Raw genomic sequence first — 16,914 nt, 5'->3', positions numbered from 1 at the left:
TTGCCCATTTAACAACTTATACTTTAGGCTTTTTTAGTTTTAACTTAATACATTACAAGACTTTCTCATGCAGCAGTTTCAACACTGTATCTGAGGGGATAAGACAGTTAGTTCCTTGGTCATGATGGAACCCTGTTTTATTTCAGAGATTATGTACTCAAGGGGAAATCATTAGCAATGAGATCTGAAGAAACAAAACAACACACACTGACAGAGAAAAAATAACCACACAAAAAGCAATGTGGAAGTTTATCACTCTGTAATTATCACTTAGAGAACTGTTGAAAGAGAACGGAAGGAAAAGTAGAAAGTTTCAATAGATTGGAAGACTCTTCATTTTCTTCCTTTCTTTCTGCTCCCAAAAAGAAAGAAGTTATGTGGGAAGCTTCATCATTAGAAGTTGGATCTGTAAGATATAGTAAAATAAACTATCATGCATCTTTCACATTATTTTACCTTTCCTCCAAAACAAAACAAATCCCATGCTCAGAATCATGGTATAAGTGCAGAAGTCCACAAGAATACCATTTTACTAGGTGAATTATGAGAACTGTTAACTTTATGTAAATATTCTTTACCAAATAATTTACCAATGGATTACACTAACTAGTACTCTTACTTCATTAATTGCAGATTATAATTTAATTTAAAAACAATATTTCTGTACAAACCTTTTCAGAAGACACATAAAATATACCTCTAAGAACAACACAATTTCTATGTGTTGGCATAAAATCTAAATTCACACTTTAACTACATTTTTAAAATAAAAAGCTGTGTCTACACATGTCTACAGCCACCTAAAAGTTACAACAGAAATATCTTCAGTTAATGACTAACCCATGACAGAATTTGGCTCTGCTAACCTCCTTCTATGATGGGGAAGAGAACAGTGTAGTGTATATTTTTTCCTATTAGTACAGTTTTACTGCTTCATCCACATATTATATCTGCCTTTTGATAGCTAAGCAGAATATAAAATTAAGATTGTTAGAGATGCTTAGAAACTTCTTAGACAGAAATTACATTTGCCCTCAAAAGGAATGCCTGTCAGGACAGATCCCACTATTCTTAGCTGCACAAGTTGCGGGTATTGAAGAGAACCTTGGAGAGAGAGGTGGTCCCTGTCTCCTGCATACTACACTGCGTGTGCTTATTCCTGGCAAAGCCTCGTGGAGAGCTGAGGCAATCATCCAGGCAATTCCAGCTGAAAGCCTGCTGTGGAAGAAAAAATGTTCTAAATTATCCTGGTTTGCCCTGCATATACATTAATCATATGCACTGCAGTCAGTTAGTACATCAAAATTTTCCCTGGGTAGACACAGCCTAAGTGTCCCAAAGAAAACATAAGCAATTTGCTTAGGCCCAGAATCTTGTGCTCCATTTCACTTGGTGGAAAACCAAGTGGAAGTTTTCAGATGTGGAGCCCACATTTCACTTTTTGGGATGGTGATCAGTGACTGGGCAACAACCTCAGGATTTGAAAGTAGCTTGGGAGTTGCCTCTAAGAGCTTGCTGGCTCTAAGGAAAAGGAGAGACTGTTGCAAGCTTCCACATTCTGACTCCCCATTCTGTTTTTCTACCTGTCATTTGTATGCTTTCTCTCTTCCCTTTTACTTCTTATATTTTACTTTTTTCTTTTATTTCCACTTTTGCTTTTTTTTTTTTGCTCTTTCATAGCCTTTTCTTTTTTTCCTCTCCTTTTCTCTCTGATCTCCTTTTAACTTCTGCTCTAAGTCTGCCTTCCTTCCTTTTTTTTTTCCTTTTAGAAAAATAAAAAATCTAGGTATCAAGAAAAATATAAGTATATGAGGAAGATAAAAAAATATGTCAACATGTATGGTTTTTTAACTTGCTAATCTTTTAGTCAGGGAGTTGTTACTCAATTTGATGAATTAAGTACCCAAATTAATTTCCCCCTTTCCTATGGGTTTCACATCTGTATCTAATGACTGTATCTGGGGCTGATCCATTAAGCTTTGTGTCTTGTTTTGTACGCCTCTTGAATTAAGAATGACTTTTTTACATTTTTAAAAGTTATTTTTAAAATGTGATAAATAAGAATATGAGCCAGGGATTTAGCTCAGTAGCATAAGCACTTGTAAGCACTAGTTTGTGAGTTCGATACTCTGTACCAAAAATAAATAAATAAATAAATAGAAAAGAATATGATGCAACCCTATCACAAAACCCTAAAATATTTACTATTTGGACTTTCACAGACTAGGCTTGCTATCCTTGAATGAGACCAAGCAGGGTGATTATGTTTGGAAAAGTGCCAAGTGAATCTAAGCAGAAGCAGATAACAAGTTAAGACATTGCTGGTCAATAGTGTAGTCTTTAACACTAGTGTAGGATTTGCTCTGTTCAGGCTGTGGTTTTATGGAAGACATTTTAGAAACCTTCAGAAAACTTTTGCTAAAGCTTGTTACCACAGAGAAATAATAAAGAAACCTTTAAAAAAATTCCTAAATCCACAGAGCATAGTCTACACACTAAATTTTGCTCTGACTTGTTCAAATAAATTTAATAACTAAGTACCAAGAATGCTTTAAAATATTTTTCCACATATAATATAATGCATTTCTTAAATAAAGGTCAAGAAGTCATTTCTTTTCAAATTTTTGTTTGAAATGACTTCTGATGACAGAAAAGGGCAAAGGCGCCTGTGTCTGATGATCTTTTGTTTCACTAGACAAGTCTGTGAAACCACAGCAGACTAGCAGACATGAAACAAAGGCAATTATATTTAACATGCGATTTTTTTCACAATTAGGTAAAGAACATAAAATCTTGAATATATTCATGATAAGGCTGATTAATTTGGCACAAATTATTCGCATTGTAAGTGTAAATGAAAGGAAATTTTTTTCTTTCATTTGTTCGAGGAGTTGGCAGGGAGTTAAGAAAATATTCTTGAAGAAAATGTATTGTAAAGAAATGAAGGGATGTGGGAAGAAATGCAGAAAAGTCATGCCAATAGCATTGATATTGGTGGGAAAAAATGAAATTGACTGGTTGGAAATCTACTGAAAACAAAAAGTAATTTTAAAATCTCTGCAGCAAGACTTGTATAAGGCAAAATTCTGGTGTAGTTAGGAAATGATTGGATATAGACTAGTGACTTGAAAATAAATTCTACCACTTACTAGCAAAGCAAAAAATCAAACCAAAGGAGGAAATGGTAAATAGAAGCAGGAAAAATAGCAGCCCAAAGAAACTGTATCTAACAGGATGTGTATACTTTTCAAAAAGAACTCATTACTATTCAAGTTCTGGGTCTCCTGTTGATATAGGCAGAAGAATAAGAAAGAAAAAACTCGGTATTCATGAGGTTTTTCATGGTATGACTACTTACTATTGGCAATTTGATTTCTCAAAGTAATCAATTAGTTCCTTGTAATTTGTTTTGTGTTGATCTTTCCACTTACACCAAGGTTATTATCAAAGGCAAGTAACACTTTTTAAAAATCTTTTAAAGAACAAAGTTGTATGTTATAGACAAATTAAAATTTATTATAGTATGTGTCAGATTCAAATAATAGAATAATAGTAGTTGGTTGATATGCTTAAACCCAGAGATATGTAAAGCAGCAATTAATTTAAAAAATTCATTAAGATGAGATAGAACACATGAAAACAGTTTATAAGGTATTAATTTCTTTTATTTTTAAAGAGTATAAAGCCAAGCAAAATAAAACAGAATAAAGCCAATCAAAACAAACCAGTATGGCACTAGAGTGGCACTAGACTTCAAAACACTAGGAAATTAACAATGGTTACCATAATGCCTCTTATTATCTTCAAAATAGCTGCAGATAACTTCAGACATAGTAAAAATCAAACAAAAAGAACCAAATAGAACCAATATAAGCAAAACAATGAATGCAATAAAGGATTTCAAAACAAGATAACACTAAATCCAAAATGGTTATCATAATATATCTTGTTAGCTTTGAAAAAGATGCCCATGCAACTGGATATAATAAATAAAATAAAATTAAAAAAAAAAAAAAACAGGATAAAACCCAGCCCAACAAACCGATGAAAATGATACAGGACTTCAAAACAAGATGATAGGTAATTAACAATGGCTACGACCTTCAGAAGGAGATTCCCCTCAGATACTACATTGCATATTGTTTTCTTCTGAATACAGGATCAGACTATTAGCTTTAGAACTGCAAAGTCAGTGAAACACTAAATATTATAAGCACTAAATTGTATTTTACCTTCATAGCCACCATCACAGACTGTATTTCTTTGGATCAGCCAGTCACTTACAGCGGGAGAGGAAGGACTACTCTTCTTGCTTCCCAGCCCATGTGCCAGAAGGGGCTGGCCTGCTACTGTTACCTCAGTGTTCTGCAAGTGGCATTAGTTCACAGGGAGGGCTTGCTTTTCAGTGACTTTGTTCCCTTCTCACTCAGTCTACCAATGGCCCTGGCTCACAGGAGAAGGCTGGAGTAGTCCCATGGTGGGACAGCCAGACTCCAGCCTTTTCCTGTGAGTCAGTGCCATTCATGGACTGTGCGGGAAGAGAACAAGAAGTCACCAAGAAGCAAGCCCTCCCTTACAATCAGCATGGTGCTATCAATTTCTAATGAACATTAGCTAATTGATACCTACTATATATAAAAGTGTATATTAATTGTTCAAGACTTAAAATTAAGCCAATATAAGTTTCCATATATTAAAGAAAATATATTTTGCATTGCTACACAATTGGGAAAATTATTATAACTTTGGTACATGCAGAAGTTTATGGTGAGGTGTTTTATAATGAAATCTCATTGAAAATGTTTGGATTTTAGATGATGATACTAAATAATAACTTCGTAGAAGTGTTATACAGATTAAATCTTCATTTAACAGTATCACTAAAGCTTTGGTGGTCAGTTCTGCCATGTAAAATTCTGTATTGTCTGCCTTGGATATTGAAGCAGCACAATTTTTATACAGACAAGTGTGTAAGTGTGATTACACACTGCCTATGTGTGATACCATTTGTTCAGCAAAAATTTGCCTCTTCACTCCTCTATGAAGTCTTTGACTTGAAAATTTCCAGATAGCTAGGCTAAAGGTCTTAGATGGGATTTAAAAAAAATATTTTAAAAAGCAAAACAGAAAAAAAAGGATAGAAATGACACAGAATTCCCAAAAAGAAAAGAAAATAATAGGGAATTAACACTACTTGATACAATGCATATTATTATCTCAGTACTTAGTTGTTCAGGTTATAAAATCTAGACACAAAAGAGATTTTTTTTCTTTATTGACTAGAATGAAGTTTCAAGTTAATTCTGATTCAGTGAATCTATCAACATTTAACATGGAGTTGATGAATCTATAAAATTTCTTTTTTACCTTTATTTTTCCTCCCTTCACAAGGAAGGGAGAAAGTTACCGATGCAAATAAATCTCACCAGTGCCACCTTGCCACACATGAAACAAAGCTCCCTATTATAACTCTTTTCTGTATTTTCTTCAGTACTTAAAACAACAATGTCAATACGATATTTACAAATGTGAGTCTGATTTCTACCCTTTTTTCTGTTTTGCTTTTTTTTTCTCTCAATAAAAAAAAAAAAAAACAGTATCTTTCTCTTCTAATTTCTTTTTGGTTTTGATTTTCTTTTAAAACCCCTGTTCTGTGAGCTGTAAATAGATTTCCTGATTTAAATTGTACAAAATAGAATCTAACGTGTATCTCATGTTTTAGTGAGAAAAACAGTGTACTTTAGTATATCTCTGAGCATGCTAGAGTATAGTTCCTGCCATCTAGAGTCGCATATGAAGTGGATGTTGGACACATCTAATTGTATTTCATGTAAGTAAGTTTCATACAATGTGTTAAATTTCCATAGTTGTACATGTCATTGCTGCCTCGCACTTTTTAGGTCACAGACATTAGATTGCCTGGAAAAGGATTTTATTACTCCCCAAGGACAGCTTAACTTGAATGGTGGACAATCTGTTCAGCTATTAGAGGAACTATTGGCAGTGAAACTTACAGACTCATGTACATAAATGTTTTTTGCATGCCTTACTTCAGATGTGACTAGGGATCATCTGACACCAGATGTATTCTCCAGTTATTTGTCATTTCATTGTCAGCATGGATAGTCCTAAGCATTAAAGAACTGAAGATTAGACTGGTGAGGAGAGTCTAACAAATGTAATCAGGCATTTTAAATTTTCTCCTTAAATTACTGAAGGACTCCCAGGATTCTTGAGTGAGAGAAACTCATGGAAAATTGAGCATGAAAATAAATGGAAAGACAATTTGATATTTGAGATCAAATTTATAGACATAATTTTAATAGACATAGTTGATCATCCACATGCATGAAAATATTTTTAGTTCATTAATGTCATCTGGTGCAATCATGCCTAGAAAACTCATTTAGAGTTTATTATGATCCTCCTATGAATAAAAGGAAAAATTGAGGTAAAAATATATGAACGATTTTTCCTTATCAAATTCACATGGATATTTATCTCTTTGTCTAAATCTTCAGGTGGAACTCACTCAAAATATAATATAAACATCGTTGATGCATTTTAAGCAGCATACTTGCTTTCTCTTAAAGGGTTACAAAACCCACAGCATTGGGTTGTTTCTAGTTATCTTCTTAGAATGCTGTTTTCTGTATCTGACCTGCAGCACTCAGCCTGATTTCATAGCCTTTTATATTTCTACATTTTTTTAACCTTTACAGAAACTGAATTCAGACGGGCCCAAGAGCCTAAATAGTACTCATCCAAAAATGTCCCCAATCTCAGGATCTCAATTGCACAGCTGGGTTCTGTTGGTCACATGTCAGCTTCAGAGCACATCTGTTCATTCCTGAAGGATCCACTAGGCCCCATGAACACTATGTGCTCTGTGTAGAGTATTTTATACCACAAAATCCAGCAGCTGTAGTGGTGAGAAAATCTCTGCTTCTTAAATGTGTGTCTCTAGGCAGTTTGAGTAGGGTGCTTTCTATCTGGCTTTCTTTTGTTGCCTGTCACTTCTGACATTCAGAGGCCTGTTGGCAACAAAGTTGCTTTTACTGTTCTCAGGGACAGATGTTTTTGTCTAGGAAAAAACAGACCAAAATTTTACTGGAAAGTAGGAATTCTTGCCACATTTAGACACCCAACCTGAGAAAACATAAAGAAGATCATGGCCACAGGCTCAAGAATGTAAAGGTAGTCACTGCCAGGAAAATAATATCCTGATCTGAAGACTCAATTTCAGGATTTAAAAGAAATATCTGTATAAAATCTCCCCATGTCTACTGGTTTATAATTGCCAATGAACACTTTCCTGGTTAGATTTATGGGAAAGGCACAGATACCTCTAATTCCTCTTGGAAAGTGATCTCTTCATATTTAAACTTTGAGAACTCTTGGTTTAGAATATGAGAGAGAGAGAGAGAGAGAGAGAGAGAGAGAGAGAGAGAGAGAGAGAGAGAGACTGAGTGGAGAACACTGGAGGGGAGCAGAAGGAGGGACACAGAGAGAAGATGGGAGGAAGACACAGTGAGGACAGGAGGGAGTGAAAGGGAAAGAGAGAAAGGGAGAGGCAGGGGGAGGCAGATGGTGGAGAGAGAGAGGGAGAGAGAATTTTCTTGTACTTTTTAGACTGTCTATTGAAAAGGCTTGTATGTTGAAAAAGTTGACTTGGAATACCATGAGAGTGATACAAATATATTAAATAGACCTGAGAAGTAAAGGCTTTTAACATAAATGAGTTGGGTCACAAACTTTATTAATTTGATTCATAGAAAATTATTAAATTATTGTTATACATCAAGAATGATATGAAATATCCTTTTATAATCCTCAAAGCCCTCAATGCTGGCTTTTGAAGGAAGGAGCAGTCTTAGTTCAACATGTTTTAAATGAGATGTGAGGGACAAACACTGCTTATAATATTTTAACTAGGTTTTTTCCCAGAGGAATGTGTCTATATTTATACAACATAACCTGTTAAATCTGTCCCAATGGTTGGAGATACAGACCACAGAAGCTTCTTTAATACACACATACACTAAGCCCAAAATGTTCTACCCTGCCATTCATGTGTAAATCAAGTATATTATTCATATACTTCATCGACTTCCTGAATGTGCGGCAAAAATGCCAAGGAAAAACTCGTTAATCGTGACATGGTGACGGCTCTGCTAGCTCTGAAATGTTGATGGAAAAGAAAAATTGTCAAAGGTCCTTTTTAAGAACCTCTGCAGGTTACACTTGCAAATCGGAATTCAGAGAACATGAAGTTCCTCGTTCAGGAAGGAAGGATTAAAATCAAACACCCTCCAGTGGTTACATCTAAAAACTGCATAGTTGTTCCAAATGGCTTGGTATAAAAGAAGTTTTCCCGTGCACTACTGAGAACCCAAGTCCTTATTCTTGCTCATTCTGATGACTGTACAATCAAAAACATCAAAATGATCTTCTATTAACTAAAATGTCTGTCATTCTGATGCTATCATCTTAGTATTTTTATGTTGTGTTATTTAAAATATCTCTGTAAACTTAGGTGACTGTTTCCTAACATCTCATGAGTGTATTACAATCCTTAATGAAATCTTGAAGTTCTGAGCTAGGAAAGACTTTTTTTATTTAAGACAAAAAAGACACAGAATAGAAAAACGAAAAGCAAAAGAGACCAACAACAACAAACCCAATGCAATAACAATATAGGTTTACAAAACAAGATGATAAGAATTTGACAATAGTTGTACTGTTGCATATTGTTAACTTCAAGAGTTGCTTAAAATAAGAGATAAATACATATAAAATTGATCTAATCATATGAATATTAACTGTTGTTTTTCAATAGCTAATACAATTAGTACTATAGTCATATTAGCTATCATGTATATGTACAGACACACAAATTCATGTCTTTGCCTTTTTTTTCTTCCTTCCTCCCTCCTTTCCCCTATCCCAATTACTTTTACTTTGAGCAGTTTCTTACTCTTACACACCCAGTATTTACTGTAGATTTTGGGTTATATATACTTTTTAAATTTCTTTTACTAGGGAGACAATACAGTATGTACACATGTGAGTTTGATTTATTCCACTTACGAGTATGGTCTCAAGTCGTGTCCCTGGTCCATTTATTTATAAAAGTCTCAGGGTAATCTTTCTTTATACAGTTATATGAACAATTTTTGAAGGTATTTCTTTTTCTTTTTTAGTATTGGATATCAAACTCACGACCTCGTTCTTGCCAGGCAGGCACTTACGCCACTAATCTAAATCCCCAGCCTGAGCTAGGAAAGTTTTAAGGTTTATGTAAGCCTTATACCTAACATTAAGCAAGACTGTTAGACTATGACACACCAAAACAACTATTTGGCTAACTGGATACATTGCATTAATTTAATTAATTTGTCAAGTAATCAAAATGAAGCCAAATGGACATGATATTGAAATACATCTTTCTTATTCTTATGCTTTTGTAGTCTCACTATCATCTACCAAACTGTCTGCTACATTCCACATTAAGCAAGTGTTACTACTGAGTATCAGGTAAAATGAATCCTCTGAGTTCCATGTGCTTTCCATTTTCCTTTCTAATGTGTATAATGGTGAAGTACTCATTTCTATTTAGGAGAAAGATCATTTGTGCCATTTTCAGACAAGAAGACTGCCATTTTCCAGTTCGTTCTTGGGGCTGATACAGTGTGCCTATTGTGGTGCTGTTAATGCAAGAAGGCAGAACATTTAGCACTACACTATGGCCTATTGAAAATGACCTGAGGGGCTGGGAATTTATCTCAGCAGCGTAAGTGCCTGCCTTGCAAGCAGGCAGTCGTGAGTTTGATCCCCGGTACTGATAAAAAGGAAAAAGACAAAAAGACAAAAAAAAAAAAAAAAAAAAAAAAGAAATGAAAGAAAGAAAGAAAATGACCTGACATATTTCTGATCCCACTTTGGTAATGACATTATACTGATGCAATTTAAGTAGTTATTGCTCTAAAATTTAATTTTACAGAATTTCTACATTGGCAAAAATGATTTTGGCAAACAAATTGAAATATATAGCAATCTAATTAATTAATTCAAAAAACTGAAGAGACTTTAATTTTTCACCAGTGATTTAAAATTATCTTCTGGATATTTTTTAACACACACACACACACACACACACACACACACACACACACACATACACACAAACACACATGATATAGAAATACATAGTAAGACCTCAATTCACAGATGCTTCCATTTGGAGCTTGCAACAAAAGCATTTGGCAAAATTTCGCTCCTGTTCACAAATTACATATTGGGTGACAAACAGGACCATAGCCATCTTCCACAAAATCAATAAATGAATTATGCTCATAAGACAAGGTACTACTATATGCTTACTCTAAGGTTTGAAATCTTTCTTATGAATTACTAACAAAATTTTTTTCAGTAAAAAGCTCCCATTCCTTGTTAAGAGAAAATGTCTTTCAAATACCATCATGTAAATATTTAAGCACTTTTCATTTTTCTTATCACTATTTACATTAAGTCCAAACTGTTAAAAAAATCAACAGGCATCTAAAATCCAATGAGCTCAGGTCTTCTGTTAGAAGACAACACGGCAAGAATATAAATGAGACATGATACCTAGGTTATAGTCTTCCTGACTAGACCAGACAGAAACAGATGGAAACTATGTCAACTTAAAAAACAGTACAAAATATAACAGAAACACAAAATGTATTAAATCGAATGGCTATATGTCATGTACTGTAGGACTAGAGTTTTATAGATTTAATAGAATAATAAAACAAGATCTGTAAAGACACTAAGACTAGCATAAAAAAAAAGCATTGCGGAGTCATGCAATTGATATCAAAGGCACAGTTTGGCTAGAGTGAAACCACTGAGTAGAGGAAATGATAGGAGACAAATTTAGGAGATAAGTCTGGCCTGGCAGCAGATTGCAGAAGTGTGAATCTAAGAATTCAGTTTTTTTCCCTGCAAGAAATAGTGGACAATTAATGGAAATATATATATATAATATTAATAGGCCTAGGGGGAAAGACATGGAAAATAAAGAAATGGTCATTATTACACAAATAAGGAAATTGGATCATACACCTGAATGATAGACATAAGAATTCAAAAAATATAAGTGTTACTCAATTTTGGAGAAAGGCACAGAAGAATAAAACATTGATGTTCCCTTGGCAATAAATCAGTATGCAATGGCAGTTCAAGTAATTAAAATAGGATAAATTACAAAAACAAAAGAGTGAAGGCACATAGAAAGAAACTTGGGGAACTCATATTTCCAGTTCTTATATTACAGGAAAAATAAAACAGTAAATATTGGTTTTATTGGTCCTTACTATGTACGTGTAAGTGTGTATAGTTAAGTATACACATAGACATACATAGATATATGTATGCCCCGAGAAAAGAGATAAACAAGCAAAACTCAGTCCTTTCTGTCTCATGCCAGCTTTGTAACTATGGTGAAATGCTGAAAATCTGAATATGCATTATTGATTAACAGACTGATTTAGAAGAATGAGAGCTAGAGCTCAGATATGATTTTCAGTTTTAGCTCTTTCATTTTCAGGCTATTCCATCTTGACTCTATCGAGGTTTTGTTTTCTCACTTTTTATGTAAATGTAATTGCATCTACTTTCTCTCAATGCCAGATTATTTTAAATAAGAAATCAAATAATTATGTGAAATCATTTATATATCGGCAAGTACTAAAAGTGCACTTTTTTTCTTTCTGTTTCCAGGTGTTTAATGTGTTCTGGATTGCAGACACCAGTTCAGTTTCTGCTCTCAATGATATTAACTGACCACATATATTCAAATAATTTACAGTAGATTTATTTGCCCTCACTTACATTTGTAAAAGTTGTTTGAGGGTAGGGACCATATATTGGGCTTTTCTGCATTTGCCTTACACTTTAGGATGTATGCACTCAAAACATTAACAATCACAAAGCATATATTCTGCCTTGAAACTGAATTTATTCTAAAAGTGCAAATATAGCTTTCAATATGTATAGCACTACTTTAGACTGGTATTTAAGTTCACAGTGACCAACACTTCTTACAAATAATTTAAATACACAGAGCATTATAGCCAACAGTCTCATATACCTTAAGTAGATCTTTTCCAGAAATCTGAGAAAAAGTAACAAGTCATAATGAATTATAAAATCAAAGGGCCAAGATTCACATTTGTGCATGGTAGTTATTGGAAGGATACGTAGAAGAACAATTACAGAAGCCAAATTTGGAACTAAAGTGTATTTAAACAGACTTATTTGAATTCTATACATTCTTTAAGGAACATAATTTTTGAATATAAGACAATATAACTTTAAAAATACTATTAAAGCACAATTTAAAAACTATATCTAAAATGTATGTGCAATGCCTTTTAAAAGTCTGTATGTTCTAAAGTCAGAATATAGCTGTGAGGAAAATTTTGAAGTGAAACAAATCTCTTGTAAGAACAACCTGCCTAAATACTTAGTTCTGATTGCTGAAGCTACCATATAACTTCCTAAAAGAAATGGAATATTTTAAATACAAAATTTGAAAGTACTTACTTCCACTTGGGATCAGATCCCTTTCTGGGATGAATAATTTGTATCCATAGTGTTTTTCCAGGACATCTGGAAGTATTTCAAGTGCAAATCGCTCTTCTTCAGGTTTGTCACAGTCTAAAGTATCTTGTTCCACTTTGGTGTAAGACAGACAGGCATCATACTCCTTGTTGTCTTAAAGAACAAAAATAGTATGAGTTGGTTCTCTTGCTTTCAGCTTCAGAATAAAAGATTTATTAAGGAAAAAGCGGCCAAATATACTTTAATGTTTTTAATTATTAAGCTTCATTAGTTGTACAATTTAGTAGGTATCACTGTGACAATTACTTACATCATTACAGCACATTGACAAAAGTCCACCCTCTTTATACCCTCTCTTAGAAGAACTTATAATTACTAAGTGGTTGAAATAAACACTATAACTACTATGTTTGATATTTGGAAAAAATAAGTCTTGTGGCACATTATAGATAATCTAAAAGCTGTATGATATGAACAAAAAGTCATGTTCCCGGCCATTTATGGTGAGGACAAAATAAAACAGACTTGTTATTTGTAAGTTTTGGCAAATTTAAACATTTGTGATATTGAATAATGTGTGCACAAGATTAGCTCAGTGTGTTTATAGATAGGAATAAAAAGACCAAAGTCAAAAATTTGAGCCATTTTGTGTAACAGTTGGCTTGACTTATTATTTTCTCACATAATAGATTATATCTGGTTTATACATATATGTGCAAGACATGCAACAAAGACCAGGGCCTCTTGTTTGGAAGAAGATGGAAATAATCCACCCTCACTCCTGACACACTACTAATAGCATGTGCCATACTTCTAGTTGGTCAATGTTGTCATCTTCATGTAAAAAATCAGTGTATTACTACATTTTAGGAGAGAAACTCGGTAAATATGACAGAAGCACACTGTCTGCCTTTCTTCTTCAATCCATTTCCAACTAATTGGACACAAGCTCCAAAAGAAGTCTTTGTTTCAAAAATATACATCCTTTCAATGTTAGCAAATTGTGCATTCTATTTACACATTTAGGGAATAGACTGCACTTTTTGAGTGTACTTTTTCCTCCTTTGCCTTAATGTCCCAAAGCCAGTCTCTCTAATCCAAAAATGTGTATGTATATGCTTTTTTTCTTCCAAAACGATAATGAACACAACTATTCAAGGTATTCATCACCCTAAGTTTTAGGAAGGACAGATTGGAAAAGTTATAGTGGTATTTTTAAAACTCCCTTATATATAGCAAAATCCTTTCAGAATTTAGTAGTGTTGGCTTCCATAGAACTAGTAATATTTATTAAAGCACAGTTATTTGAAAATAATAATTTCAAAACACTAGTAAGCATTCCAAGATATGTTTCTAACCCACATCATTATTTTTCATTAAAACATATTTGCTTAGAATATATCTGAAACCTGACACTTACCTTTATTATTAATAACTTGGTTCAACCTGCTGAATGAGGTATAAATTGTAGTGAGATAAGATATAGATACCTTACCCATGGAGTAAGTGACATCCCTGACTGTCTTGGAATATCAGAGATAGGATTTATGATGTTCCAATTCCAGTGATTAGCATCACCACATGAAAATAACTGGTTAACTCTGGTTATCTCTATTAACATGGTGTCTGAGTCCAAGAAAAAAGCTTACTCATTTTTGCATGTACTCTATTTAAAAGGCTTCCATAAACGTTATGTCGGTTACTTGATTGCCTAAAAACAGATGCACATGAAGGATTGCCCTTGAGGAAATCATTTGTCTTACAATTGGGCACATTCCACTGTTGTGCACAAAATTCTACTTGGAAGTTAGAATTTTCAAAAGCAAGGCTAGTGTACAAATGTCCCGGAAATTTTAGCACTTTCGCCCTTGTTCCAAACAGGCACAGGATGCACCTGCAATCCCTTGACTTTCTCAAGCTATAATTACTCACTCAGGACTTAGTTGCCTATGATGCACAGCTGGAAGAATAAAATAGGCCAAAGGACAAAGATCTCCATTCTCATGAGCAAACTAAAATTCATTGTTCTTGGTGAATAGTATTGTTGCCTCAAACTTTATGTCAGACTAGGACCTTGTTTGCATTGACTTTGATAACTTTCCTGTGCCGTAAACCTTCCAAAATTCAGTTACACATTGATTCATTCAACAATTGTTTGTTTATAGCATCTACCATGAGCTGGATATCTGCAATGGTTTTCTGACTATGTTACCCATTGAACCAGACCTTCTAGATTCTCACTGCATTTCTTGATTTGACTTTGATTAGTTGCCTTTGGATCATGCCTAAATTCACATAATTTTGATCTCATTACTACATGTCCATCTATGTCTTAATTGTACAGTTCAATGTTACAAAGGTTTTTCTTCTAGAAAAGTAAATTTATATTTGCATATCATAATTTAGTTATGACAAATGATATGGATGTCTTTGACATGTTAGTATCTAATGCCTGGGTAATACATATTACCTGGTATTACAGAAAAACATCATTCACTGGAATATGGTATTTTATGATTTCAATCATATACGTCTAAGGTGAACGAAGGGTGCAAAGCTTATAGGAGCTGGCCAGATTAGGAAAAGAGTTCTCATTTATCATGTCAGATGTATCAGAAAGTCTAGGATATCAGTTAGTTAGTCAGCCATGACCAAGATGCCATGATTTTAAAAGCGCTCTTATGTAGATAGCCAGGAAAATCTCATGAAGAATCACAGCTGTTGCTTACAAAAGAAGAGCAAGATGGATAGAGCAAAACAAAAACATGATACAAATAAGGTTAACTGTAAGGCTACTGGTTGTCTTAAAACCAAGAGGTGGTTCAGTGATACCACTCATCTTGGCAACAATTATGTGCCTAACAATGTGCTAAACTGGCTAAATTCATCTGATATCCAAAAATTGAGCACACACAGATTTTTAGAAGAAAGAGAAATGCCATAGTAATCACTATAGGTGCATTTTTCTTAATGAAGAGAGAACTTGGGAAGAAAAGAACCACATTATTTATGGAACAATTTTCCTGTTGTCACACATGTCATTCTGTTTTTAAATCCAATTTTGATCTTTTATCAGACATTCTTATTTATAGCCCAGATCTCCTGCAGCTACTACTAAAACTCAAAACTTATAGTTTCTATAATAAAAAGAGTGTGCAACCTTGTTGGTTATTACATACTGTACCTAGTACCTACTGTCATTCCTGCATGTACATGTGTATGTGTAGCAGATTAAAAACATAAGTAGATAAACATGCACAGTAGTAGAAACTTAACAAATATTTAATGACTGAATAAATGAAAGGTCAGATAAATGAAACCATCATTATCTGGTATGTAGAAATAGAAATGGAATAAATTTAAAAAGATTGAGTCCAAATTTCTTAGATGACTTTTATTTTATAATACATAAAATAATAAAAAAAAATTTTACAATTTTATTAGCACACGTTTGCAGTACACAATGTTTACATTCATCTTAGGGAGTAAGTACATGTTCTTAACACATTTTAATTCTTTTTATTACCATTCCCCTCATTTCCCTTCCACTCCCTGCATTCCTAGATCCCCTCCTCATTTGCAAGTGATCTACTCCCTTGTTTCATAAAACATTTATACAAGAATATGAAGAAATTGCCACTACAGATTATATAATCCAAAAGTGAACATAGAAAGTGTATGGGTAAAATTAAGTAGAATTTGCGAATTGCTAAAATATTTTAACGAAATAACAAAATATAAATTGGCAACTTATCTAGCTAACATTTGGTATCATGCCACTGAATATTTCCAAAAAGGTATTAAGATTTATTTATTTATATTCAACACATGCCTGGTGATATTTTAGTATTTCATTAAGATACACAAAGCTTGCAAAGTGGTGATCAAGATATATCGTGATTGTTTAAAATATTTATTATAGTAAAAGACACATTGCCACTCATGCTTGTCAAATAGAACTTTTGAAGTTCTATTTTTTGGGGGGGTTGTTGTTGCTGTTTTTGTTTTGTTTTGTTTGAGGCAGAGTTTCAGTGTGTAGTCCAGACTGGGCCTTGAACTCACTATGTAACCCTGTTTGGCCCCAAACTTGAAGTGATTCTCCTGTACCAGACTCCCAGGTTCTGAGATTACAGGTGTGTGCCAATACACTTGGTTTGTGAGTGTTTTTAAAATGTGATAAAAAGTATGGCGGCCACTGCTGTGCTGTTCTGTCAATTGAAAAGCAGGGCCATAAAAACATTATGGTGTGTCTTCATTCACCTTATTCACTGGATCTGGTACCATACTACTCCTGACTTTTTTTTCTAA

At 33.7% G+C, this 16,914-nt stretch overlaps 1 protein-coding gene across 1 annotated transcript in view; it reads right to left on the bottom strand.

Moving 5' to 3' along the window:
* Il1rapl2 (interleukin 1 receptor accessory protein like 2) overlaps positions 1-16,914 on the bottom strand; it is a 1,287,414-nt gene that overhangs the window by 10,804 nt on the left and 1,259,696 nt on the right. The window contains exon 10 of the mRNA XM_063246234.1: positions 12,589-12,759. Within this exon, the coding sequence (XP_063102304.1) occupies positions 12,589-12,759 (171 nt within the window). The remainder of the gene's footprint in view (positions 1-12,588; positions 12,760-16,914) is intronic.

The sequence above is a fragment of the Cavia porcellus genome, unplaced genomic scaffold (genome assembly GCF_034190915.1).
Source record: "Cavia porcellus strain 051 isolate PalLab524CR breed Dunkin Hartley unplaced genomic scaffold, mCavPor4.1 scaffold_3, whole genome shotgun sequence".
Classification (NCBI taxonomy): Eukaryota; Metazoa; Chordata; class Mammalia; order Rodentia; family Caviidae; genus Cavia; species Cavia porcellus.
Note: the sequence above shows the minus strand (reverse complement) of the source record. Positions and strands in the feature narration are given on the sequence as shown.